Genomic DNA, 25624 nt, shown 5'->3' on the forward strand with positions numbered 1-25624 from the left:
TACTTGCTTCAGAGCATGCATCATTTTTGGTACGATGGGACAGCATACAGACGAGCGGTTTTCCCAAAAGGAATTTGTTCCATCGGAAAAATATAGAACAAGTTCTCTATCTAAGTCCGTCAGAATTTTCGATGTAAAAAGTCAGATGGGGCATACACACGGTCGGAATATATGATGAAAAGCTCTCAACTGACTTTTTCTGACGGAAATTCCGACCGCGTGTATGGGGCATAACAGGTTTTCTTCTAAGATTGCCCTTTATTTGGCTCCATCCATTTTCCCACCAACTCTGACCAGCTTCCCTGTCCCTGCTGAAGAAAAGCATCCCCACAACATGATGCTGCCACCACCACATTTCACGGTGGGGATGGTGTGTTCAGGGTGATGTGCAGTGTTAGTTTTCCGCCACACGGAGTTTTGTTTTTGGACCAAAAAGTTCAATTTTGGTCTCATCTGACCAGAGTACCTTCTTACACATGTTTGCTGTGTCCCCCACATGGCTTCTCACAAACTGCAACTGGACTTCTTATGGCTTTCTTTCAACAATGGTTTTCTTCTTGCCATTCTTCCATAAAGGCCAAATTTGTGGAGTGCACGACTAATAGTTGTCCTGTGGACAGATTCTCCCACCTGAGATGTGGATGTCTGCAGCTCTTCCAGAGTTACCATGGGCCTCTTGGCTGCTTCTCTGATTATTGCTCTCCTTGCCCAGCCTGTCAGTTTAGTCTTGGTAGGTTTGCAGTTGTGCCATACGCTTTCCATTTTCAGATAATGGATTGAACAGTGCTCCGTGAGATGTTCAAATCTTGGGATGCTTTTTCATAACCAAACCCTGCTTTTAACTTCTCCACAACTTTATCCCTGACCTGTCTGGTGTGTTCCTTGGCCTTCATGATGCTGTTTGTTCACACAGGTTCTCTAACAAACCTCTGAGGGATTCACAGAACAGCTGTATTTATACTGAGATTAAATTACACATAGGTGGACTCTATTTACTAATTCGATGACTTCTGAAGGCAATTGGTTCCACTAGATTTCAGTTAGGGGTATCAGAGTAAAGGGGGCTGAATACAAATGCACGCCACACTTTTCACATATTTATTTGTAAAAAATGTTGAAAACCATTTGTTATTTTCTTTCCACTTCACAATTATGTGCCATTTTGTGTTGGTCTATGACATAAAATCCCAATAAAATACATTTACATTTTTGGTTGTAACATGACAAAATGTGGAAAATTTCAAGGGGTATGAATACCTTTCAAGGACTGTATGGAAGGGTAAAGGATTAAATCTCTTTTTTTTCTTGTCTATGTTCCTGCTGGGAGACTCGTCCCTCTATTTATCCTGGTGACCACTGTCACTGAGACAGAGGGGAAATAACCTGATGGAACCTTATACCCTTCCATGCTCATGAGGAGTTTCACCATTACCTCCCATGGCTGGCTTTGTTTGCTTCCTTTCTATTCAATAGAAGAACCTTCCTCCTCGGCTAATGATACCGAATAAAAAGCTCAAAAAAGCTATCCTTTCTCATGGTTGGGGAAAATGTTTTCACCAATCAGAGAACAGAACTTGTGTTACCATACTACAGTGAGAAAGTAGGGTTAATTCACCTAACAATGTTACACCTTCTTACAGGTTGCCATTGCTGACCACATTTTAAAATTACTACTTGCCTGGCTGTCTCAATATGTCCCCAGACCAATATTTAGATTATGAAATAGAGTCCAAACTTCCAATCTGTATACTAGTCCCAGGTCTGTGCCCCACTAGACCTGCATAATATTCAGGCAAGATTATACCATTTTCAGGAGAAGTTAGTAATGGTAGCCTCCTTACATCTCTAAGGCTGCTTTCACACTGGGGCGGTAGGGGGCGTCGGCGGTAAAACAGCGATATTTATAGCGCTGTTTTACCGCGGTATTCGGCCGCTAGCGGTGCAGTTTTAACTCCCCCGCTGGCGGCCGAAAAAGGGTTAAAACGACTCGTATAGCGCGGCTATAGTCGCGGTATTGCCGCTGTGTCCCATTGATTTCAATGGGCAGGAGCGGTTTAGGAGCGGTGAATACACCGCTCCAAAGATGCGACTTGCAGGAGATTTTTTCTTCTCCTGCCAGCGCACCGCTTCAGTGTGAAAGCCCTCGGGCTTTCACACTGAACAAACAGCAGAGGCTGTTTTGGGGCGGTTTGCAGGCGGTATTTTTAGCGCAATAACACCTGCAAACCGCCCCAGGGGCCTTAGTACAAGTTTCATGTAAACGTCAGATTTCACAAATACACTATTTAGGCATTAAGGATTAGTGTAACACTTCCTTAAAGCTGAATTTAAAAGAGAAGTGCTGGATTAAAAAAAAAAAATTATACTTACCTATGTAGATGCAGCATTGATCCAATGCTGTTGCTGTTCCCCGCTGCCTCTACATCCAGAACTGAGCGATCAAAGACTGCTGAACACTCAGTTCTCAGGTCAGTCACCTCTCTGTGCTCTGCCCCTTCAGTGCTCACTGGAGAGCGGGCCTGTGCAGGCAACAGGAGCGGTTGGCTCAGGCTCTGAGCTGTGCGCCGAGAGGCTGAGCCAGCTGCTAATCAGGCTACTGGGCAGATACCGACATTATTGTTGGGACTCCTGCAGAGCCTGGGCCGGGTTAGTGATGTCAGCCGACAGATGGCTTTAGCCCATTGTCGGCTGAATCTGGGTCACAGGAGTGCAGAACTAAGTGCACTCCTGTAACCTACAGGAGAAACATTTAAAGTGATTGTAAACAATGACATAAACCCAGTGAAGTGACTGGCCTCAGGTGATCCACAGAGATGAAACAAATCCTCCTGCATAAGTTGTCCCTGTTTATCTGCAGCCCTTTCCTCTCTACAGCAATTTCAAGTGCAGAAATTATAAAGCTTGTCTGAGCTTTTAGAAAGCAGGGGGATGATGTCACACTCTGTAGAGCTCGATGGGTAAGCTCTGGGAGAGCTGATTGGAGGAAAGGGACACCCCCTTACTTCACGCAGCACACAGGAACAGAGCTGAGTTTGTCAGTCACAGGCTGTGTGCTGGAGCTCCCTGCCTGTCACCTTTTTTTCTCTTGGTGTCAGGAAAACTTGCCAGAAGTGACTTATGCAGATAGCAGAGGAATGAAGCAGCACACAGAAATGACACTTAGTGCTCTTGATTTAGGCTAGTACACACTATAGAGGGATATACTTTGTTCATATTTAATGTCTGAGGTTTACAACTACTTATTTAGTCCACCTTATGAGTAAAACAGCCCATGCAGATAAAGGTAAACAATATGTAAGTTTATTGGACAGGAGGTACCAGCAGAGGTCTACAGGTGTGCCAATCACATTTAGCAAAAAAGTGCATTTTAAATAACTGGAGGCCCTTGTCTGCATGGGCTATTTTACTCATAATGTCAACTTAGCCTTCAATTCTGTAAAAAACTGGAGGCAGAAGGGGGAAAGGAGATTAAAAAACTTCAGGTTGATTTTATTTAAGTCAGCAGCTAAAAATACTGTAGCTGCTGACTTTTAAAAATCAGGTACTTACCAGTGACTGGGCTCTGGCGCTGTCTTTCCGCAGCCATTCCTTTTTACCACCCGCGTTGCCAGTGGTGCCAACTTGGATACGGGAGCTAGCTGAGGCTTTCTGAGGAACCACAGAAGGCTCCCCACAGAGTTTGTGAATTGGCCTGCAGCCTCCTGGGAGATGTAACATGTCCCAGGAGGCTTCGGGAGGGGAAAGAGCAGGGCATTAGACATGGTACTCATCTAAGCGAGGTACTTGCTCCCCCCAAGCAAACTTGAAACTCAGTTACAGGCTGTGGGGAGGGAGCAAACCAGCAGAACTTCACTTTCTGAGTGAAGTTCCATTTTAATTAGATAAGGGGGTCAGACAGAATAACAAAAAGCAGTGAACATGAACCTGCAAAACTTCAGAGTAACAACTGCTGGCAGAAAAAACTTGGGTGCCAGTATCTACTGCCTGAACCCACTAAAAAGCTAAACAAATTTTGGTGGGTAGAATTTTATGTTAGGCTGACCAGACATCCCCAACTTCCAGAAACAGTCCCCAATTTCAGCAGGCTGTGCTCAGATAAAAAGAGTCTCCAGATGTTTCATTTTTATAAATGGAGTCCCAAACCTAGCTGTAACTCCTGCAGCCACAGCTGGATCTGCCAGCCCTCAAAGCACAGCACAACAGCAGTCAGAGCAATCACACAGAGTATGCAGAACGTGCAGATGCAGAGAGAGCCCACATATTAGTCTGAAATGCATGGACAAAGCAACACACTCAATCCCAACACACAGTCACAATACACAGATAGAGTGCAGCCAGGCACAGCAACAATGTCAGAGAAAGGCAGTGCACTCAATCACAGCACATGCAACACAATCACAGAACACAAATACTTTACAATGCCACATACTAATGCTGTGGTAAGCTTTGTTAGAAAAACATAGTTGCTGCATGGTGGAAGTCACATAGCACTGATGTTCTTCTTGCATGTAATACATTCATATGTGCATGCAGGAGATTTTCCTGCTGTGTATCTGCAAGGTGATAATTGAGATTTAACAAATGGCTTGGTTGGTGCAGAAGCTCAAGTTGGTGTAAATATGGGACTGTTTGCCCAGATTACACAATACATTATCAGCATACAGAGGGCTACATGAAGATGGTGTTATGTCATCCACAGGAATGTAGGCTCATGCATGTGCAGCTGCTTAAAGCAGCTCTTCACCCTAGGAGCAAAAAATTAAAAGTTAGCAGCTACAAATTCTGTAGCTGCTGATTTTTAATAAAAGGACACTTACCTTTCCAGGGTTCCAGCACCATCCTCACCCAAGATCGTTCTTCACTGGTCTTCGGGTACCTGGTGCTGGCATGTTAACTGTGGGAAGCCAGCTGTGACTCCTTGCAGCTTCACAACGGGCTGCCCACTGCACATGCACGAGTCATGCTGCACTTTCCTGTGATGCGTAAAAGAAGGTTGTGGGCTGGGTGAAGAGAACATTCGGTGGATCCACCACGGACATCCGACTGGCAGTGGGTGCGGGTACCTGGCAAAACCAGGTACCCCTCCCCCCCAAAAAAATGCCCAAGGATAGTAGAGCGGGGGGGGGGGCAAAAAGTAGAATTTCCCCTTTTGGGTGAAGTTCCACTTTAAATATTGCCAGTGATAATGTAACATTGTAGCTGCTGTACTCATACAGTCATGCCTTAAAGCTGAGCTCCAGGTACGATATTTATTGCATGCTTACATTGATCTAGCGTGACACAACGTAAATATGCATATTTCACAGCTGATGGACCACTGGGGAAGCTGGAAACCATTGTAATAGTCAGCACAGCTCCAGTGATAGCCAAAATCTTCTGGCTCCTGCTCAAGATCTATGTGAGCAGCTGCACCACTGCACATTGATCACAGGGAGTCATTTACTTATCACTGCCCCCATACATACAGTAGAGGAGGCGGCGACATCACAATCTTCATCTCATCCAATCAGAGAGTGTCTTGTATACATTGAAAAAATATGAGGGGTTCTATGAATGGTGGTGGTGCCAAACAAGTGACCCCCTGTGGTTAGTGTGCAGGACCCAAAAGACCATAGCTATCACTAGTAGTAGCTAGCATTAACTACTACAGTGATTGTCAGCTTCCCCAACGTTCTATCGGGTATGAGGTATGCATACTTGCATTGTGTCAAGATGGACCAATGTACAGTAAGTATGCAATAAAGATCATAAAAAGAATACAGATTTAACATCACCATATTACTATGAATGGGCTGCCAATGAACAGCAGTGGATCAAAAATGCACATCAAGATTTTTAGCTTTGCAATGCAATGAGGTGCCATTCACAATAAATGAAACTGCAACACATTCGGAGCAAGCGCATTGCAATACTCTGTAGCTAAGCACATGTTTTACTGTGTGTTGCCATAAAGCACAAGAATACATGACTGCATTCTTTTTTTTTTCATCTGCCTGGAGTTCAACTTTAAATGAAATATGCCATTCTGAATTAGATATTTAAGGACCAGGCACATTTTGCTAGTCAAGTATATGAGCACTCATATTACATGTATTGTTGTATGTACATGTAATGTGTACATTATATTAACAAAACAAAAAAACCCTTATGCTGCGTACACACGAGCGGACTTTACAGCAGACTTTGCCTGGCGTACTTTTCAACGGACTTTACAACGGACTTTCCGAATGAACGGACTTGCCTACACACAATCAACCAAAGTCCGACGGATTCGTACGTGATGACGTACGACCAGACTAAAACAAGGAAGTTCATAGCCAGTAGCCAATAGCTGCCCTAGCGTCGGTTTTTGTCCGTCGGACTAGCATACAGACGAGCGGACTTTTCGACTGGACTCGAGTCCGTCGGACAGATTTGAAACATATTTCAAATCTAAGTCCGTCAAACTTTTGGCAAAACAAAGTCCGCTGGAGGCCACACACGATCGAATTGTCCGACGAAATCCGCTACGCCGGACCAAGTATGCCGTAAAGTCCGATCGTGTGTACGCAGCATTAGAAAAACCTATTGTATGTATCCATTTTTGGGGATGTTAATTACACCACACACACACATAAAAGTTAAATGCATAAATGAAAATAAATACTTCTGAACATTTATGCAAGCATCAGTTTAGGCGATTTTAGAGTTCCCTTAGCGAGTAAAAAAACAAACATGCCAGACTTGCATCGATCACAAGCAAGAGAGGAAATTTATAAAGCACATATGGAGTGGAGAAAGATCCCTGATGCTTTTTATTTGATATTCCCCAAAGATTTATGTTACCCCCATGCAAGTTTGACTGCATGGCTGAATCCACCCACCACATGAGCCATTAAGGAAAACGTGTGCAAATGCCATACCTCCAGTGCGTCCACTCCTTAAAATGACTGCTATTACGTAACATCATATTCTACAGAATACTGCCACTGAGCAATACTTGACTGCAAGGCTAAATCCACCCATCACATGAGCCTTTAGGGAAAACTTGTGTAATTGCCATACCTCCAGCGCTTCCACCCCTTAAAATGACTGCTATTACGTAACATCATATTCTACAGAATATTGCCACTGAGCAATACTGCAGCTTCCTTCTGATTCACCTGGCTTGCGCATACCATTTATTAGGGGGCTTCCTCCTCACTCTTCACAGAGCCACACTCTGCTTTGCTTTAGAGAACATCACTAGCACAAAAGGCAGCAACTGCAATAGTCCACAGTTCTTCACTGTTAACTTCAGCAAGATCATGATGGCACTACAGATATTCTTTTGTGCAATTTTATGTCTGCCTTCTGCTCTGACTATTGCTGTAGATGTTCAGGAGCTGGATAATCAGATACTAGTGACCGGAGAAGGTAAGTACTAAAAACTTTTAGAAACTTTTTTTCTTATGTTTTTTCTTATGTTTTTAGTTATTGTTCTTCAATTTGGTTTGCATGAATGCTTATTTTGTATAATATCTATATTTATATATTTTATATTTATTTTCTTTACATTGTCTAGCATCATGAATGCTTCTTTTTTTGTGTAAATATATATATATGATAGATATCTATATCTATATATATATAAAGATAGATAGATATAGATACAGATATAGATAAAGATATATTTCTTTATACTTTAAATTGTTTTACATGAATGCTGCTTTTGTATCACTTTTTTTTTGTTCATTCATAGGAAACTTAAGTGTTTCTCTTAACAGATGTAAGAATTGCCAGCCATTTTTAAAATGTTTAGCTAAGCAAGATAACTAGAGGCAATTACAACTTGTATCTTTTATATTGTAGTGACTTTACCAGATTGCAAACTAAAAGAACATACAAAATGGGATAAGATGATGACGATGCTGGAGAACTCTCACATGAGACAGAATATGCTGCTTCAGTATTTTGAAGAATTTAAGATGGAACTACAGATTGTGAAAAGAGAGCTTTGGCAGCTAGGAGCAAACACATCAGGATCTTGTAGTGACTGCCTCAAGAGCATTACAACAGATTTTTCAAGCTTGCTGGATTCGAAGTGTCAGCCACAAAACACTTTGAATAAAAATGTGGAACAATCAATTGCTGTAAATCAGGACATAGCAGACAGACTTCAACGCATTGAAAATCTCTTGAAGAAAAGAGAAGAAGCAGATCAGAATAATGTAGAACCTGCAGAAGAACCACAGAGCGATTCTGTTTTCGCACAAACGTTAGATCCGGTTCTTCAAGACCTCCTGCAAACACAAAACTTGGTCAACCAAAGCCGGTTACCTGCAGGTAAATAAACTGTACTAGGTAGTAGTCATTGTATTCCTAAAATGTGCATGCAGCTGTTCTTTCTCTGTACAGACTATTGATCGTTTTTTAGGTCGGCATGCAAGAGGCTTCACATACATTTAAATGTAAGTTTCTTCAAATCGCCTTTCCAGGAGGAATACCAGGTACAGCGTTTGTCATGAACTGTCTCAGATCCAAAGACAATGCTGACAAATAGGAAAATATTTACGATCGTCTCCAGATGTGCTGAATATCTTATACTGTGAGCTATTGTAACCCTTGTGTCTTTTGATTATAAGTCAGACAGTTAGAATTAGATTGTGTACAGTGTGGTATCTGATATAGCTTCAGAACAAAAATGTGCACCAAAGAGAGGGGAGGAATTCAGCTCTGAGAATTGAGCCAGCAGCATTACTTCCACATGCAGTTAAAAAGTGCTGAGTAATCCTTCTTCAAGATTAGTTCACTGTCATCCAGATACTTTTCCTATTAATCTGAATTGTAATAGAATACTTCTGCTAGGAGTTGGATTTTCCATTTACCAAAAATGTGAAATGGCTGTGCAAAATATCTGCATTTAGAAAGAATGTGTGGATATTTAATCTGGCTGCCCCAGCACTTGAAAGCCAACAATGGTAATTAAGTAGGGTTAGACAACAATAGAATATACATAGTCTGCTATGTAGCTCACAGTCAAAAGAAGAACTACAAAAAGCACAAAAAAATCCTATGCTGACTGCTGTTTTACTTTGCAAACGGCAAAAGATTTTTGAGGTTCTCAAATATTGCCTTATAGGCTGTAACTCTGCATGCAAGAGCAGCCCTTGCCTTGCTTTCACATAAGGCAAACATGTCTCTATAAAGGATAATCAAAGTCAACATAAGAATATCCATACACATTTAGAAATCACTGAATTATTGAACAAGACAAATCACTTGATCCCCACCCCATCCACAATAAAGTGCATGGATGGAGGAACCTAGCCTGCTGGCTGTTGTATTAAAAAAACTACAGTACCTATGGCTGTCTGTATACAAGAAACAGTGACTACATCTGATTGCATACAGTTTCTGTCCAGTAGAGAAATTTTCCACCCGACTACTTCGATTTGTTAGTCAAAATTAGTCAAGCTAGGGAGTATCATCTGATTCAGCAAGAATTGTGGAAAATAAAGTCATGCATGACAGCATATATTGCTTTTATGTATGGTACACATCGTAAACTGGCTTAATGACAGAGTACATCTAGTTTTAAATAGTAGTATAACCAGTAAACAGGTGATAACTGTGTATACAGTAAGGACTGCCAGAATGTGTAGTTCCTTTGTTAATGCGTTCCGTGCCTCTGCTGCTGGAAGAGCACTGTATCCTCAGTGACATCACCTAATCATCAGCTTTATGAATTAGAGCTGAGGTCCATCTGGAGACAAAACAATCCCTCAGTACAGCTGGCCTCAATCATTATCTTCTGACCAAGAAAGGATGTGTCATTCAATAAAGAAATGCTACATAATCCTGGAATTATGAAGGCTTGTTTCATTGGAAACTGAATGGCCAAGCTAGGAGTAGCAATATAGAAGTTCTGGCATTTGCCAGTTGGTCTGCTGTAGCTAAGACATTCTATGGCTAGGAATTCATATAGAACATTGTTCAATGCTATGCTCCAGTCAGACACCTACATATACAGTTAAAATGCACATATTTGAAATGTTTATCCTTTTGCATTATTTTAATAGCGTTCAGGTACACTTGTGATTCTCATGCTCCTGCAACACTTACATAGCCTGGAGGATGACACCCTCAAGTCTTCTGCTCTGTGGTTTTGTGATGTTGTAAACACCTTCTAGTGCCTGAAAAATATTAGGATGCCAATACAGTGCAATGTTATATTGCATGACTGGCTCATAGTGTTGTTTGCCGATTTCTAATGTATGGGGGTGCTAACGGAAGTCTAATAGGAGATTCTTTAAAGGTAAATTATACTTAATCATTAAAAAAATCTTGCGGTTTTCAAAGTAATACTGGACTAAAAATGTTTTATATTGATTTTTTGTTTAGAGTAATATAGTCAGCGGTCTTACCTAATGCACATATAACCTTTATTATTCTGGTTCAAATGTGATGCCAATAGAAACATTTGTTTTTGTTTTTTGACAGTTCAAAGGCTATCCAATATGAAATATTGAAAATTAGATAATATAAAAAATATGAAATAATGAAAAGGAAGATGTCAGGATGGAAGTTATAGCCAAGGCTCTATAAAATGCTGTAGGCTAGCACTGACTCCAGGAAGCAACGCTAGTTCCAAACAGAGCAAGCCTAAGCAGCATTACATATGGTGCAGTATCTGCCCTTTGTGTCAGCAATACATTGGGCAGTCAGCCAATGGCAGCCTCCAGCATCAGATGAGAGCCTCAGCTGTGAAAGGTAGCAGTTTTCCTGACAGGTTCTCTTTAAACCATCTGAGACACTAAATATTAGCTGTGTCAGAGCTATTTTATGTCTCTGGCTGAACTAATTTCTGCTAAAAAGAAAAAATTTAAAAATAAGAACTCATCCAATAGCAGACAGTACCCATTCTTCCAAATCAGAACCTTATTTGGCATGTTGGCAAATTAGGCACATGTCTAAGGCAGCAATGTTATGTGCAGCTATGTTGAATTTTGCCACTACATAACCAAGCAATTATCTGATAATACTGGAGAACGGGTCAATGTAAAAAGGATTAAACCTGCATGTGTACGCTTGGGTGGTGATGTAAGCTCCAATCTAGGCTTTCAGCAACAACACTTTTTGAGTCATTGTTCACCCAAAGCAATTTTCTGCTTACTGTTTCATATTCTGATACCTTTTTATTTAAAAGGTTTATAAATCCCCCTTTAATGCTATCTGTATAAGTGAGCGGTGCCCCTGAAGTAGGTCTGCCAAATTAAGATGAACTAGCATCATAGAAAGTCTAGAGAGTCTATCAATGTCTAACTAGTCTTGACTGATAGACTTGTATGGACAGAGAGAAACAGTAAATCACAATCTTTCTGTGGCATCACTAAGTAGAAAGCAGAGACAGCCTTGGAAAATATGGCTGTCTCCATGTACATATCTAATTAAAAAAAAACACACACATTAGTAAGATTGTTTCCATTAGGCTGATTCAGTTCTTATGTATATCTAAAAAGCTTCAAATGGTCTGTAGATTGACTTTAAAGTAAACCTATCGCAGATCCAAGCAATTCAATGCTTAGTATAAATTGGCCAGGTTTATGACAGGTTTACTTTACATCATATATTCACGTACTGAGTATTGTTTACTTTGGACACAATGTTGGTGTCTAAAATCTTTTGCTGCATGAAGAAAGGCCTGTTTCTTGTATAAAAGCATGTTTATTAGGTTTGCTTTTAGGAAGTCATGTGGCATTTGTCTCTAGCCAACATACATAGTTCTACATTCTGGATAGTTCATGTAATTTGGCAATTATTCTAGCTGTCATTCACCCTGGTTTATGTCACTTTGATTAAGCATTCTGCCTCTTAGACCCTTTAATGTCTGCAAAACTTAAAAGATTCAAATTAACCCAAATTCTCTCAGTGTCAAGGAGAAATTGTAGCCTCAAGAGCACTGTGGATAAACAAAACATGTTTTTAATTGAGAAATGTTATAAACATGTGGTCAGGATATTGGATTATACATACACAAAGAAAATTATAGGATACAAAGGATCAAATTGTATTAGGAATATTGAAATCTCAAGTCAAATTGGCATTAGTCCATTATTTGGCCATCCAAATGTATTTAATCCTTTCGGCTTGATTCTGCTATAAACTGGCTAAAAATGGATTGGTAACATATTATTCTTGATATGGGGCTTATTTCCATGATGTTTTGGTATTTTAACAAAACGTGTAAAAGCAAAAAAAAAAAAAAAAAAAAAAAAAAAAAAAAAAAAAAAAGATTTATTGCTGAAAGCTTCTTATTGGAAATACGTTATGCATTAAATGTGTAAATGCATCTGGACTGCATTAGGTTTAGTGTATCTCTGCAGTGCTTACTTTTTAATTTAAATCTAGGATACTGTAATTTAGGGTCCTGATTATAAGCTATTATATTTTTTTCCTAGACCAAACAGGATGCACTTCCTACAACAACTAATTTTTTTGCACAGTACAGTATGTTTCTGATCTTTAGTATCATATTGTTCTCTTTTAAAGTATATATATTTACGGTATAAAGCCTGTATTCCTTTTTGTTTAACTTTGGAAAGAGAGGGAAAGGGTTAAAAACCCTATCAGGTTATGCCATCTTTGTATTTTTGAGAGAGGGGAACACAAACCCCACAAAAAATGATATACAGGTGAATGTGGGAGATGATATCACTAATGGAGCAAGTGATGAGGTGGAATCCTTATGGGTAGAGTTACAAAGGTAGGAAAACAAGGAGAAAGTAATACTAATTGGAATAGCGGCAAGGATGGCTCATTATAATTGAGGAATTTTTTTATCCAGACATAGACTGGGCGGAAGGAATCGTGCATTCATCTAAGCCTTCCATTTTCTAAATGTCTTACAGGACAATTTCATGAGTCAGATGGTAAATGCACCAACAAGAAACAATGCGTTACTAGACCTACTAATTACCAACAATACAGACCTGATCACGGATGTAGAAATATGGGACAACTTAGGAAACAGCTATCACAGATTAATTTGTTTCAGCATAAATCACACAAATAGGAAACATAAGGGGAATAAAAAGACACCGAATTTCAAAAGAGCCAACTTCCAGAAACTAAGCTCCTTGCTAGAAGATACTAAATGGAATAAAATCCTAGGAACAGAGATCACGGAGGAAAAATGGGTGTGCTTTAGGAGCATATTAAATAAGGGTTTTAGCCAGTGCATCCCAAAGGGTAATACATTTAAAAGAGCTAATAGAAGCCCTGGGTGGCTTAATGCCAATTTAAAAATTCATATAAAAGGAAAGGAGAAGGCCTTCAAAAAATACAAGGCTGAGGGATCATCATCAGTAACTGTACAAAGAATGCAATAAGAAATGTAATGGTGTAATCAGGGTGGCTAAGATAGAACACGAAAGGCACATAGCGGAGGAGAGTAAGAAAGATCCCAATAAATTCTTTAAGTACATAAATAGTAAAAGAGAGAGGACAGATCATATTGGCCCCATAGAGAATGATGAAGGCATTCTGGTTACAAAGGATGGTGAGATGGCGAAGGTTTTGAATGTATTCTTCTACTCAGTCTTCACAAGGGAAACGGGGGGCTCAGTAACCAAAACTGCAATGTTTATCCTCATGACACGTCACAGGAAGCACCCCCATGGTTAACAGAGGATAAAATCAGAAACAGACTTGAAAAACCAGGACCAGATGGCCTGCACCTGAGGTTCCTTAAGGAACTCAGTCAAGTAATTGCCAGACTGTTGTTCCTAATTTTCACGAACAGTCTACTGACTGGTATAGTACCAGCTGATTGGAGAAAAGCCAATGTAGCACCAATCTTTAAAAAAGGACCAAGATATATCCCTGGGAACTACAGACCAGTTAGCCTAACATCAATAGTATGCAAGCTCTTGGAAGGGATGATAAGGGACTATATATAAGATTTTAGTATTAAAAACTGTATCATTAGCAGTAATCAGCATGGATTCATGAAAAATTGTTCTTGTCAAACAAATCTATTAACCTTCTATGAGGAGGTGAGCTGCCATCTAGATGAAGGAAGGCCCGTAGACGTAGTGTATCTGGCTTTTGCAAAGGCATTTGATACAGTTCCCCACAAACGTTTACTATACAAGCTAAGTTCTGTCGGCATAGACCAAAGGGTGAATACCTGGATTGAAAACTGGCTACAATTGCGAGTTCAGAGGGTAGTGATAAATGGGGAGTACTCGGAATGGTCCAATGTGGAAAGTGGAGTCCCTCAGGGTTCTGTCCTGGGACCAATCCTATTTAACCACTTCCGGACTGCGCACGCCGATATACGTCCTTACTTTGAAGAGGAATATCGTTGTTATTGCAGCAGCTAGCTGCCATAACCCCGGTATCCGCTTGTTCGGCCGGCGGTCCAGTTTCTGATAGTGGTCACTGTGGTGGACTCACAGCGAGATCAATTTTATCGGTGTGGGAAAGGGACCCCCCTGCCGCGCTCCGGTGCCCTCTGCCGCTTACCGGAGCCGTCAGCAGCGGCGGAGGCGATCAGATCTTTACCCTTGCTGAGCATGGAGATGAGTGAGGGGAAGATGGCCCCCACCCGTCTCCATAACATTGCAGGGTGGAAGTGATGCTCTTAAAGGGCCATTTTTTTTTTAGATGACAATTTTTTTTTTTTTAATTGCATTTTACTGTAAATATGAGATCGGAGGTCTTTTTGACCCCAGATCTCATATTTAAGAGGTCCTGTCATGCATGAGAGAAATAATTCTAGCCCTAGACCTCTTCTGTAACTTAAAACATGTAACCTGTAGAATTTTTTAAACCTCGCCTATGGAGATTTTTAAGGGTAAAAGTTTGTCGCCATTCCACGAGCGGGCGAAATTTTGAAGCATGACGTGTTGGGTATCAATTTACTCGGCGTAACATTATCTTTCACAATATAAACAAAAAATTGGGCTAACTTTACTGTTGTCTTTATTTTTTTTATTCAAAAAAGTGTATTTTTTCCAAAAAAAGTGCGCTTGTAAGACCGCTGTGCAAATACGGTGTGACAGAAAGTATTGCAACGACCGCCATTTTATTCTCTAGGGTGTTAGAAAAAAATGTATAATGTTTGGGGTTCTAAGTAATTTTCTAGCAAAAAAAACTGTTTTTAACTTGTAAAAAACACATCTCAAAAAGAGGCTTGGTCCTTAAAGCGGAGGTCCGCTGAAAAAAAATATTAAAAGCCAGCAGCTACAAATACTGCAGCTGCTGACTTTTAATATATGGACACTTACCTGTCCAGGGAGCCCGCGATGTCGGCAGCCGAAGCCGATCCGTCCTTCGGCTCTCGGCTGCTGCCGTCGCCATCCTCGGTAAGGGAATAAGGAAGTGAAGCCGTACGGCTTCACTTCCTGGTTCCCTATTGCGCAAGCGTGAGTCGCGCTGCGCATCCTCTCAGGTCTCTGCTGTGTTCTGGGACCTGTGTGTCTCCCAGAATACATCGGGGGAGGACGGAGTAGGCGCCGGAAGTGGCATAGGTCACCACAAGCGCGGCGGTGATCTATGCCAGGAAGTGGGAGCAAATACCTGTATTAGACAGGTATCTGCTCCCTCCTCCCCCCTGAAAGGTGCCAAATGTGACACTGGAGGGGGGGAGAAATCCAAAAAGTGGAAGTTCAATTTTTGGGTGGAACTCCACTTTAAATGGTTAATTTATTCATACATGACCTGGAGGATGTGATAAACAGCCCAATCTCAGTATTTGCAGACGATACTAAGTTAAGCAGGGCAATAGCTTCTCCGCAGGATTTGGAAACCTTGCAAGAAGATCTGAACAAATGAATGGGGTGGACAACTACATGGCAAATGAGGTTTAATGTAGAAAAATATAAAATAATGCATTTAGGTGGCAAAAACATGAATGCAATCTACTCACTAGGGGGAGAACCCCTGGGGGAATCTAGGATGGAAAAGGACCTGGGGGTCCTAGTAGATGATAGGCTCAGCAAAGGCATTGAATGTCAAGCTGCTGCAAGCAAAGCTAATAGAATATTGGCATGCATTAAAAAGGGAATTAACTCCAGAGATAAATTGATAATTCTCCCACTCTACAAGACTTTGGTCCGGCTGCACCTGGAGTGTGCTGTTCAGTTCTGGGCACCGGTCCTTAGGAAGGATGCGCTGGAAATGGAGAGAGTACAGAAAAGGGCAGCAAAGCTAATAAAGAGACTGGAGGATCCTCGTTATGAGGAAAGATTACTAGCGCTGAACTTTTTCTCTCTGGAGAAGAGACACTTGAGAGGGGATATGATTTCAATGTACAAATACCATACTGGTGACCCCACAATAGGAATAAAACTTTTCAACGAAAGGGCATTTAAAAAGACTTGCGGCCATTCACTAAAAATTTAACCGGAAACTGCGTAGAGGGTTCTTTAAGGTAAGAGCGGTAAGAATGTGGAATTCTATTCCACAAGCAGTGGTTTCAGCAGGGAGCATAGATAATTAAAAAAAAACTATTAGATAGGCACCTAGACGACCACAACATACAGGGATATACAATGTAATATTGACATAAAAGCGCACACACACAGGTTGGACTTGATGGACTTTTTCGACCTTACCAACTATGTAACAGGAGGTGAGAGGAAATTGGCCTAAAGTGAGGGGAATTCCAATCACTTCCTGTTTTGTTGACAATGGTCACCAGGACAAATAGGTGAATCCACCCAGTGGGGACACAGACAGCAATAAAACTTGACAGGGGAGTGAAACACTTCCCAAATCTATTGAAAGCTAAAAAAAGAAAGAAAAAAAAACTTTTAACATATACTTTATCAGGTAACCTGGTTAGCATCAGAACATTTAAATGAACAGCTAAACACAAATAGTTTTGCATTTAGTTGCAGTGACCAGCAGGTATATGAAGCAGCTTTTGTATGGGAATACAGTATAACCAAACAAAATAAGGAACTTTTTCAACTCATATTAGTATGAAATAGTATGAAAATACCTTTCTTCATCTGACTTCCAGACTAAAGTTGCCTTTTTGTGGTACAGTATTATATTCTACATTTCTTAAGTAGTCATTTACCACTTTTCATGGCCCTTGTCTCCTCAAAAAACACAATAAGGAGGGCTGACTGTAAATAACCTAATATAAAAAGATCTTCAAATGGCAGAGTTTTTAGCAACAAAAAGAAAATCTGGAAAATAATAATCCCTGAGATGAGAGATGTTCTGTGGCAGTAACACATGTATGCTATCTCACCTGAGTCTTAAAACTTAATTTAATCCCTATGCATAACCTCTTAACCTCCCCATAACACATAAAGTATACCTAAGTTTTGGATAAAGTGAATAAATGTTAGAATTAACTGTAAGGCTTTTATGGCTGTCCACTGGGAAGATTTATCTTCTTGTTTAAGTGATCATTGTCACCAAGACAGAAAATTATTTCTAAATCCAGAGTTTACATGGGAACAGAAATGGGAGTGGGGGGGGGGATAATCTTTTAGCTTGGATACCTGGGCCAGTGAAAATCAAAGCCCCATACACACTTTTAAATTTTCTGCAGATTTTTTTCTTCGGATTTACCAAAACCATATATTAGGAGGTCAAACCTTAAGAGTTTCAATTTGTATGCAATCAGGCAGGCCCTTACACTACATGGTTTTGGTAAATCTGAAGGCAAAAATCTGCAGAAAATCTAATAGTGTGTATGGGGTCTTAGGCTCAGTTCACACTGATGCGACATAGGATCCAACTTGTGAGACCTCAAGTTGGATGACATGTGAAATTCCATGTTTCCCTATGAGAGCTGTCTTAACTGATACTACACAAGTCTGCCCAACTTTAGAAAAGGTTCCTGCACTACTTTGGTCCGACTTTAATACGACTTCAATGCCACAGAGTGTAAAACGTCACATCAAAGTCAGACTCTAAAGTTGCACTGAAAGTCAAGCGACTTTGGAGTCAGGCTAGCATGACCTGAGCCTTAGAGGGGATTTCTCTTAACTATTGAGGGATTACTTACTCGTATCTCGAAAGATGCATCATCATCACAGTGTAAAAAATAGACTGTGGATGCCTGGGCAACAGGATTATGTTGAGCTCACTGTTAATACTAAATATTGATTTAAGTCTTGTTTAGAGTTTGGATCCTGGGCATTTTTCAACCCAACTTAAACACTAAAAGCACAAAGGTGTACAACCCTGACTGCACCAATGGCAACTCTATTGCTATTAATATGTCTCCATGACTTTACCTTCAGAGTACCTTGAAGGCCCAAATGCTGTTATATACATTATAACCAGAGCTCAGGAGTTTGAGTTGTGGCCAACTCTGTACAAACCGCTGTACTTCTCTATTGATCTATTGATGGGAATGGCTAGAGCTCTGCCTCAACCTTGAATTTGCATATTATGCCATAGATATGGATAAAGGAAGCAAGAGAGTGATACCTTCATTGTGGTCATTATAAGGTAAAATAAATTCAAACTACTGCAGGGATATTTTGACAATGGAGATCTCTGAGAGGTATCAGAAGTTGGAGATGAATTAAAGTAGTATGTAAGTAGTAAGCTCGTTTGGCCATATTTCTCCTATAAATCACAGGAGTGCACTTAGTTCTGCACTCCTGTGAGCCCGATTCAGCCGACAGTGGGCTAAAGCCCGTTGTCAGCTGACATAACGGAGCCAGTCCAGGCTCTGCAGAGATACTGACAATAATGTTGGGATCCTACCAGATGCCTGACCGGTGGATGGCTTACCCTCTCAGTGTGCCACTGAGACCCTGAGCTAGCCACTCAGCCACAGAGGTAGATGTGGATGTTGAGCTAGTAAATCAGCCACAAAGGTAGATGTTGGATGATGCCTTAACAAAGCTTTCAGGAGAGAAAGAGGATAAAGGCATTGCTGGGAATAGTACTGTTATCCTTGTGAAAAGTAATAAATAACTTATGCATAACATTAATACAGGTAACAAAATTGAGGGTCTTCTTTAAAACAGAAAGTATTTACATATAATTTTCAACAGAAATAAAAAATATATTTATTCCTCACCTGAAAAAAGGTGTAGAGCCAAGCAAATCAATCCTATGTGCCCCAGTAGACAACTGTATCCTGTTATATAACATAAATACAGCTAACGACCTTCATGATCTAAACTACATATGCACACATTTATAGTTGGAAACACATATGTGTCAGATCTGCAAGCATAGAGGATGTAGCTGTAAGTTACTCAGGCACTGAAAAGAGGCTTTCAAAGAAACTTTTGCAACTGGGTTTGATTTCACACAAAGTCTGGAGAGAAGCCAGCAAGGCTCTTAAGGGAGTTTCTAATCACACTGTTATTGGTCTTTTTCAGAACTGTTTTTAATTTTACCAAGCCCTTGACAGTCAAGTCAAATGTCTGTTAATGAAATAGACTATATCAGACGGTGTTTCTGATATTTTTTTTTTAACAAAGTGACCAAAAGTGCAGGAAAAAGTTATATTCAGTAAGTTTTATCTAAACAATTAAATGGAACAAGTCATGTGTTTTCAGAAATTGAGTAAATGTGGAGTCTTTCATTTGTTCCAACTATGAGCATGGATAATTTAAAGCCACACTGGCTCTATGCACAGGAAATGAGTCAGCCGCATTCCCTGGAGTTGGCCCCCTGCAGGCTTCATTAATGGAGTGCTATTTTATTAATCATGACAAACTAATGCTCCCCTGCACTTCAGCTTTCATTCTGTAATCTTTTAATTTCTTTTGGAGTTTGGTTATCTTTGTTTGAACACTAGTAAGTGTTTAAGATTAGAGCCTTAAAGAACATGAAACTTCAGTGAAACTTTTATACAGTGAAGTATCATTCCAATGGCATATGACCCTACTAAACAGTTACATTTTAACCTTTCAGCACACTAGAGTTCCATAAGTATTAAATACTTCAATTTTTTTTCAGAGTTTTAAACTTCCTATATAAATTAACTCTATGCAATTTGCACATACCAACAGACCAGTGGGCATGTTTCATAATGGAATACTACAATTATCAGTTTTCAGTGACTCTTTGCTACAACAAAGCTAAATAATTTATATTCACTTTGCATTTAGCTTTTCACACACTTGCAAATGAATGCTTGCTATCAAGATCATTGTTCCCGGTGGTGACATATGTGCTATAAAAAGGTGTGATGCTTGTTGCTAGGGCTATAATTATTATAAGGCACTTGTAGGTGCATGCCTTTGGCATCAGGGTAAAAGCAGACAGCAGCAAAGCACATACCGTAATTAATAGTATTAAGCAAACAATTTGCAATGTAACTGAATACAAAGCCCCTCATCGCCTGAATATTTAAAAACATATTTGTACAGTCAGAGCAGAATCATACATGTCATCAATGATACTTGCATGAAATTGAATTTTTTTCTAAAGATCAGACAGTTGTAAATGCTAATATTCAAGTAAATCAAACATTTTCAAATCTATAGAACTAAAAGGTAAAACTTTTTTTTGGATGGAGTAAGGGAGGTTTATAACCCCTGTCAGTTTTTTGCCATTTGTGTTTGATTGGGGAGAGTTACTTTCACTTCCTGTCCCATAACTAAAATAGGAAGTAAGAAGAAATCCATCCAAAGTGAGGGAATCCCTGCTTGTCACCAAGGTCACCAAAAATAGTGTCTTTGTTGGAAAACGCCCCCTGTATTTTTGTTCTGGTGACAATTCAAAATGTAGGATTTTTTAAACTTTCACTTTTGCTGATATCAATAAATATGACAAATAGAAAGGGTAACTCTCCCCAGTGGGGTACAGACACCAATAAAAACCTCTGCATTCTATCCAAAACTAAAACAAATAAATTCTCCTTAGTTATTCTTCAAATATTCTCCTTATTCAGTCCCATCAATTTTAATACTTGTGAACAAAAAACACCAGATGGAGGATCGAAAATTGAAGAAGTGATGATGAAATAAGTTGTAGGCTCTGTGTAGATTAAATAACAACTGCAGACTATGGACACTGAAGTATTTACATATTTTAGTACTTCACAGCAAACAGTAAGGGAGCTTTTAACAATTTAATGACCTTTGTAGATGTATGCACTGTGGAAAAAAAGAATCTTCACATTTTACAACACCGGCACTAAAGTTGCAGCTTTTCACTGCTTATTTCTCTTGTGGCAAGGAACTTTGCTGCCTGCTAGCCTTCTAATGTAAACAAGGAGCATGTGCTGTAAGGATGAATTACTCAACAGTGTCTGCAGCTGCAGAGATCAATGAGGACTTGTTTTAAACCAATGTTACCATAGTCTGGGCACAGATTTACTAAACGTAGATAGTATGCTGTTTACTTTTGATCATGTGGAGTTTTTTTCTTTCAGGAAAAAAATGATGTGACACGATTGCTAAGAAAGAGAGAACCATCACAAAATTGGCACCTGTTTGCTTTTAAAAATAGTTTGAAAAAAAAAAAAAAAAAAATCAATCAAACAATCAATGAACATTTGGTGGATGGACTATAGATACTATTTTAACATATGTTTATGTAACACCTCCTTTGCAAGGATAAACTTATTTCACCATTTTAAATTTCCTTGTATTTAATGTACTTTAATAGAGGGGCTGACATGTATCACGTGCATGAACTAATACAGAAGTTTTGGCAACAAATATCTATGTCTGCTTTTACAGCCACACCATAAATCCAAGTATGTCCTAATGGTAAATCCTTACACAGAAAACAAAAATTGTATGCAACTACAATTTTATTTGATTTGATACAAGAATAGGAGGGAAAACAGCAATGATCTTGTAGGCATGTACTTGTTCTTGGCAGTTTGAGCAGATAGTGGAACAGTGGTGAGTTCCAGAGTAATAGTTATGCTTGTTTTTGAGAACACAATACATGTTCTAACATCACAGCATGTGTCTGTTCCCTTATTTCTTTCAGAATGTGTCACAGCTATATTATTTCCAGTGAGATCACCCAAAATTTTTGCAAGTGTATTCCCTAAAGAGATGTCTTTCCAGGCTTTTACACTTTGCGTGTGGATTAAAGTAACAGAAGCCTTAGAAAAAACCATCGTCGTCTCCTATGGCACCAGACGTGACCCTCATGAAATCCAGCTGTATTTGAAGCATGAGTACCCTGTGCTGGTTGTGGGTAAAGAAGAGCTATCTGCAAACAGTGAAATCCAACTAGGAGAGTGGTATCACTTGTGTGGTACATGGAACTCTGTAGATGGCGAAGCAACACTATGGGTTGATGGGGAAAATAAAATTGCTACTTTTGGATTGGCCCAGGGTCATACGATTTCTGACAAAGGTCTATACCAGCTTGGTCAAGAGAAATATGGTTGCTGTGGTGGAAGAGGTTTTGATGAATCATTAGCATTCTCTGGAGAGATCACAGGCTTTAATCTGTGGGATTCTGTCCTCGATGACGAAGACATTGTAAAATCTGCAGGAGAATTTGGCTGTGAAATTCAGGGGAATGTTATTGGATGGGGAACAACACCAATTCAACCACATGGGGAGGCTGAATATTTTCATCAGCACTGATAGCTTAAAAACAAAGGATAAAATATAAATTAAAGGTGAATTCCAATGAAGATGTTTATGTAAAGGGAAGAAGAGAGGAAGAAATGGTACTCTCTCCTATTTTTATGATGAAAGTCAAATGATCTGATAATGTAAAGTTCCTGTCTCTAACACCTTGGGGCTTATTCAATAAAATTGAAGTAAAGAACATGAGTAGACAACTGTAGGTGTTGCCAGAAGCAATTGATAAGGTTTTAGCTTTCATTTTATGGTAAAAAAGAACAAGAACAAGAATGCACATTGGTTGCTGAGGACAACAACTTCACATTTGTTCTCATCTGCTCTTCTTCAGTTTTAAGAAACCAGCCCCCTGATGTCTCCTACACACTGCTTAGAGTGTCACACTGACGCTTTCTTCAAAAAAGTCTAAAAGTACCCACATACTGTCCAATTAAGGATAGAGAAAGAGGATTTCCAACTTCTTGGCTTGTTTTCTCCTCAATCAATTCTCCCACAAGGTATGAGGCCCATATCAGTTGGATTTGGCCATCTTCCAAGATGGAGAATTTTCAGGCTGTCAATTATGAATATATGAAGCTAAAATAAGACATTTAGGTGCTGACATTTAGATTACACTGCAAATGGCAGGCCATAGAAGAATTATCTAGGAACGGGACATTTGGAACACTGGATGAGGTGACCACATGACCAATCATGAGTTAAAAACAGAGGTTAGTAGAAACAGAGAGGCTGCAAGGATCTTTAATTTATTCAAACACTTTTGATAAGCAACTATCACAGGTAATTTCAATCCATATAGCATGACATATTACCTTGCATTGGTTACAAAACTCTTTATTCATATAGGGCAAAGATGTTTCGCATCTGCAATGTAGCAAGATAAAGAATCCAATGAGTTCTTTGCTCCATACTTCCCTACTACATAACACTTTAGGCTGGAGTTCTCCTTTATTGTCTTTCTTATGGAAACCAAAAGGTTTGTGTCAATTAAAAAAGTGCTAGGAAAATGTTTTTCCCTGGTCCAAGCACCAATCTAGCCAAATCCAAATGTTCAATCCAAATATCAATGAAAAACTCAAAAAGTCTTTATATTTAAAGTGATATTAAAGCTTAATTTTTTTTTAAATAATAAAGAGGTTATACTTACTCTCTGCAATGGTATTGCACAGAGCATCCCTAATACTCTTCTACTGGTGCCTTCTGCCGGCACTCCTGGTTCCTCCTCTTCGGTGAGTGCCTCATAGAAAGCCGCTTTCTATGGGGGAACTCGTGCGGACTTACTCCTGAACCGCCCTGTCTGCATCTATAGACCCCGCTATCTTGTCACAGGATTTGACTGACAGCAGTGGGAGCCAATGGCCCAGTAAAGGGAGAGAGCGGAGAGAGCTGTTTTTCTGGTGCACAACGCTGGATCGAGATCGGGCTTGGGTAAGTATAAGGCTGGCTGGGGAGGATCCTGTAGCACAGAAGGTTTTTTACCTTAATACATAGAATGTAATAAGGTAAAAACCCTTAAAGCTTTAGAACCACATTAAAAGCTAAGTTCACCTTTTCGGACAACATTTCACTTTTCATAATAAGTAGAAGCCTCTTCTAATGTCCTTTCTGCCCCATTCATCTCAATGCTCATAACTCCCACTTATCTTTTCCACAGAAGCTTTAAAATTTCACTTTTCTTTTTGAATTTAAAAAAAATGCTTTTTACTGCCATCAATTCCTGTAGATTATCTCCCATCATACATTGCTTGCTGCATCACAGAATAGACGTGTTTTATCAGTCTGGACCACACCTCCCTCATTACTATACCACCTCTTGTCTTATTTCCACCCACTTTCTGTACAAACACACCACGTTCTCTGTCCACTCCCTTCTATGTACTTTTATAAAGATGGCCATACACTATGCAATCTGATTGTACAATCTCTGTACATATTTCTTTAGATTTACCAAAACTGTGGAATAGGAGAACCCAGCTGAACAATCCATATAATTTGTATCAAATCAGGCAGGCCTTTACACTACATAGCTGATGGTAGATCTAAAGGAGATTGCACAATCAGATTCTATAGTGTATGGTGAGCTTTACAAAATCCAGACGCTTATCCTGTTTTCAGCACTACCGCTCTGCTCCACATAGGCTGTGACCACTCAGCTTCTGCACACTCTGCCAAATAAACAATCTGTGCAAGATGAAGGAACAAAAAAAAAAAATTTAACACTGGCTGTGTATTTAGTGAGAACAGATAATGATATATAGTCTGATAATGAGTGTATGTAAGCAAGATGTGGGTGGGGGAGGGGTAAGGCAGGTGCAGTGTGTGTTAGGATGGCCATACATTATACAATTTTCTTATTCAATTTCCTTTATATTTGTATTTTTATATTTTTCCTATATTTACCAACTATGTAGTTCAAGGGCCTGCCTGATTGCATAAAAATTGGAAAGTATTTAGGTTTTACCTTATGTTTTATGGTTTTGGTAAATCTAAAGGAAAATTGTACAAGAAAAATGTATAATCTAAGGCTAGCCTTAACAAGATCAGCTAGTGAACTACTACCTTCTTCTACTGGTTTTATCTCCTAAAATATCAAATTCAGGAAGAGGTGGGAAGTAATGAATGAGTTTTCTATGAACACACCAAGGGCTGGGGTAAGGCCTGTCCTGAAAGACAGAGAAAGCTTTTTCTTTTCTGCAAAATAAGTGCATTAGTGGTATGTTGGTACATAGGGGAGCTGGAATTTGGGGGAGGGGGGGTGAACTTAGCCTTCAAGTATGTTTACAACTGTATGAGATATGATGGCTATCTAATTTATGGAAAATCTTCAGCGAATCACTATAGGCAGCATATCCTTCCTTTTCTCTATTGTACCCGTACAACAATAATCAGTCCTGGGGCAGCAGCAAGCTAATTAATCTCTCTGATCAGATTTGCCATGAATGCCATAAAATGTGAATTGCAAATATGCAACGACTCCAATAGACTTTATTAAACTAACTATAGTCACTTGTTTTAATGAATCATTATACAGTATCTGTAATTATTTCAAACTGTACTATATTGTAAATTGAACTTGTAAGAACTCCATGAAATAAATTCTACTGTATTTTTGT

The 25624-nt window shown here is 39.6% G+C and overlaps 2 protein-coding genes across 4 annotated transcripts in view; one reads left to right on the forward strand and one right to left on the reverse strand.

Annotated features, from left to right (window-relative positions):
• The window catches only part of VEPH1 (ventricular zone expressed PH domain containing 1), a 675925-nt gene that overhangs the window by 484635 nt on the left and 165666 nt on the right, over positions 1-25624 (reverse strand). The window lies entirely within an intron of this gene.
• PTX3 (pentraxin 3) lies at positions 6960-25056 on the forward strand. The gene is made up of 3 exons (XM_073626086.1): positions 6960-7395; positions 7831-8304; positions 21901-25056. The coding sequence occupies exons 1-3, from the start codon at positions 7287-7289 to the stop codon at positions 22509-22511; spliced, it is 1194 nt and encodes a 397-aa protein (XP_073482187.1). The 5' UTR covers positions 6960-7286; the 3' UTR covers positions 22512-25056.

This window comes from Aquarana catesbeiana, linkage group LG04 (genome assembly GCF_042186555.1).
Source record: "Aquarana catesbeiana isolate 2022-GZ linkage group LG04, ASM4218655v1, whole genome shotgun sequence".
Taxonomy (NCBI): Eukaryota; Metazoa; Chordata; class Amphibia; order Anura; family Ranidae; genus Aquarana; species Aquarana catesbeiana.

What these genes read in the sequence shown, in the direction of transcription:
- PTX3 (XM_073626086.1), top strand. Translation starts at nt 7,287, where the DNA reads ATGATGGCACTACAGATATTCTTTTGTGCAATTTTATGTCTGCCTTCT. An exon ending in GATACTAGTGACCGGAGAAG is followed by an intron (nt 7,396 to 7,830) that starts GTAAGTACTAAA and finishes TTTATATTGTAG; the next exon opens with TGACTTTACCAGATTGCAAA. An exon ending in CCAAAGCCGGTTACCTGCAG is followed by an intron (nt 8,305 to 21,900) that starts GTAAATAAACTG and finishes TATTTCTTTCAG; the next exon opens with AATGTGTCACAGCTATATTA.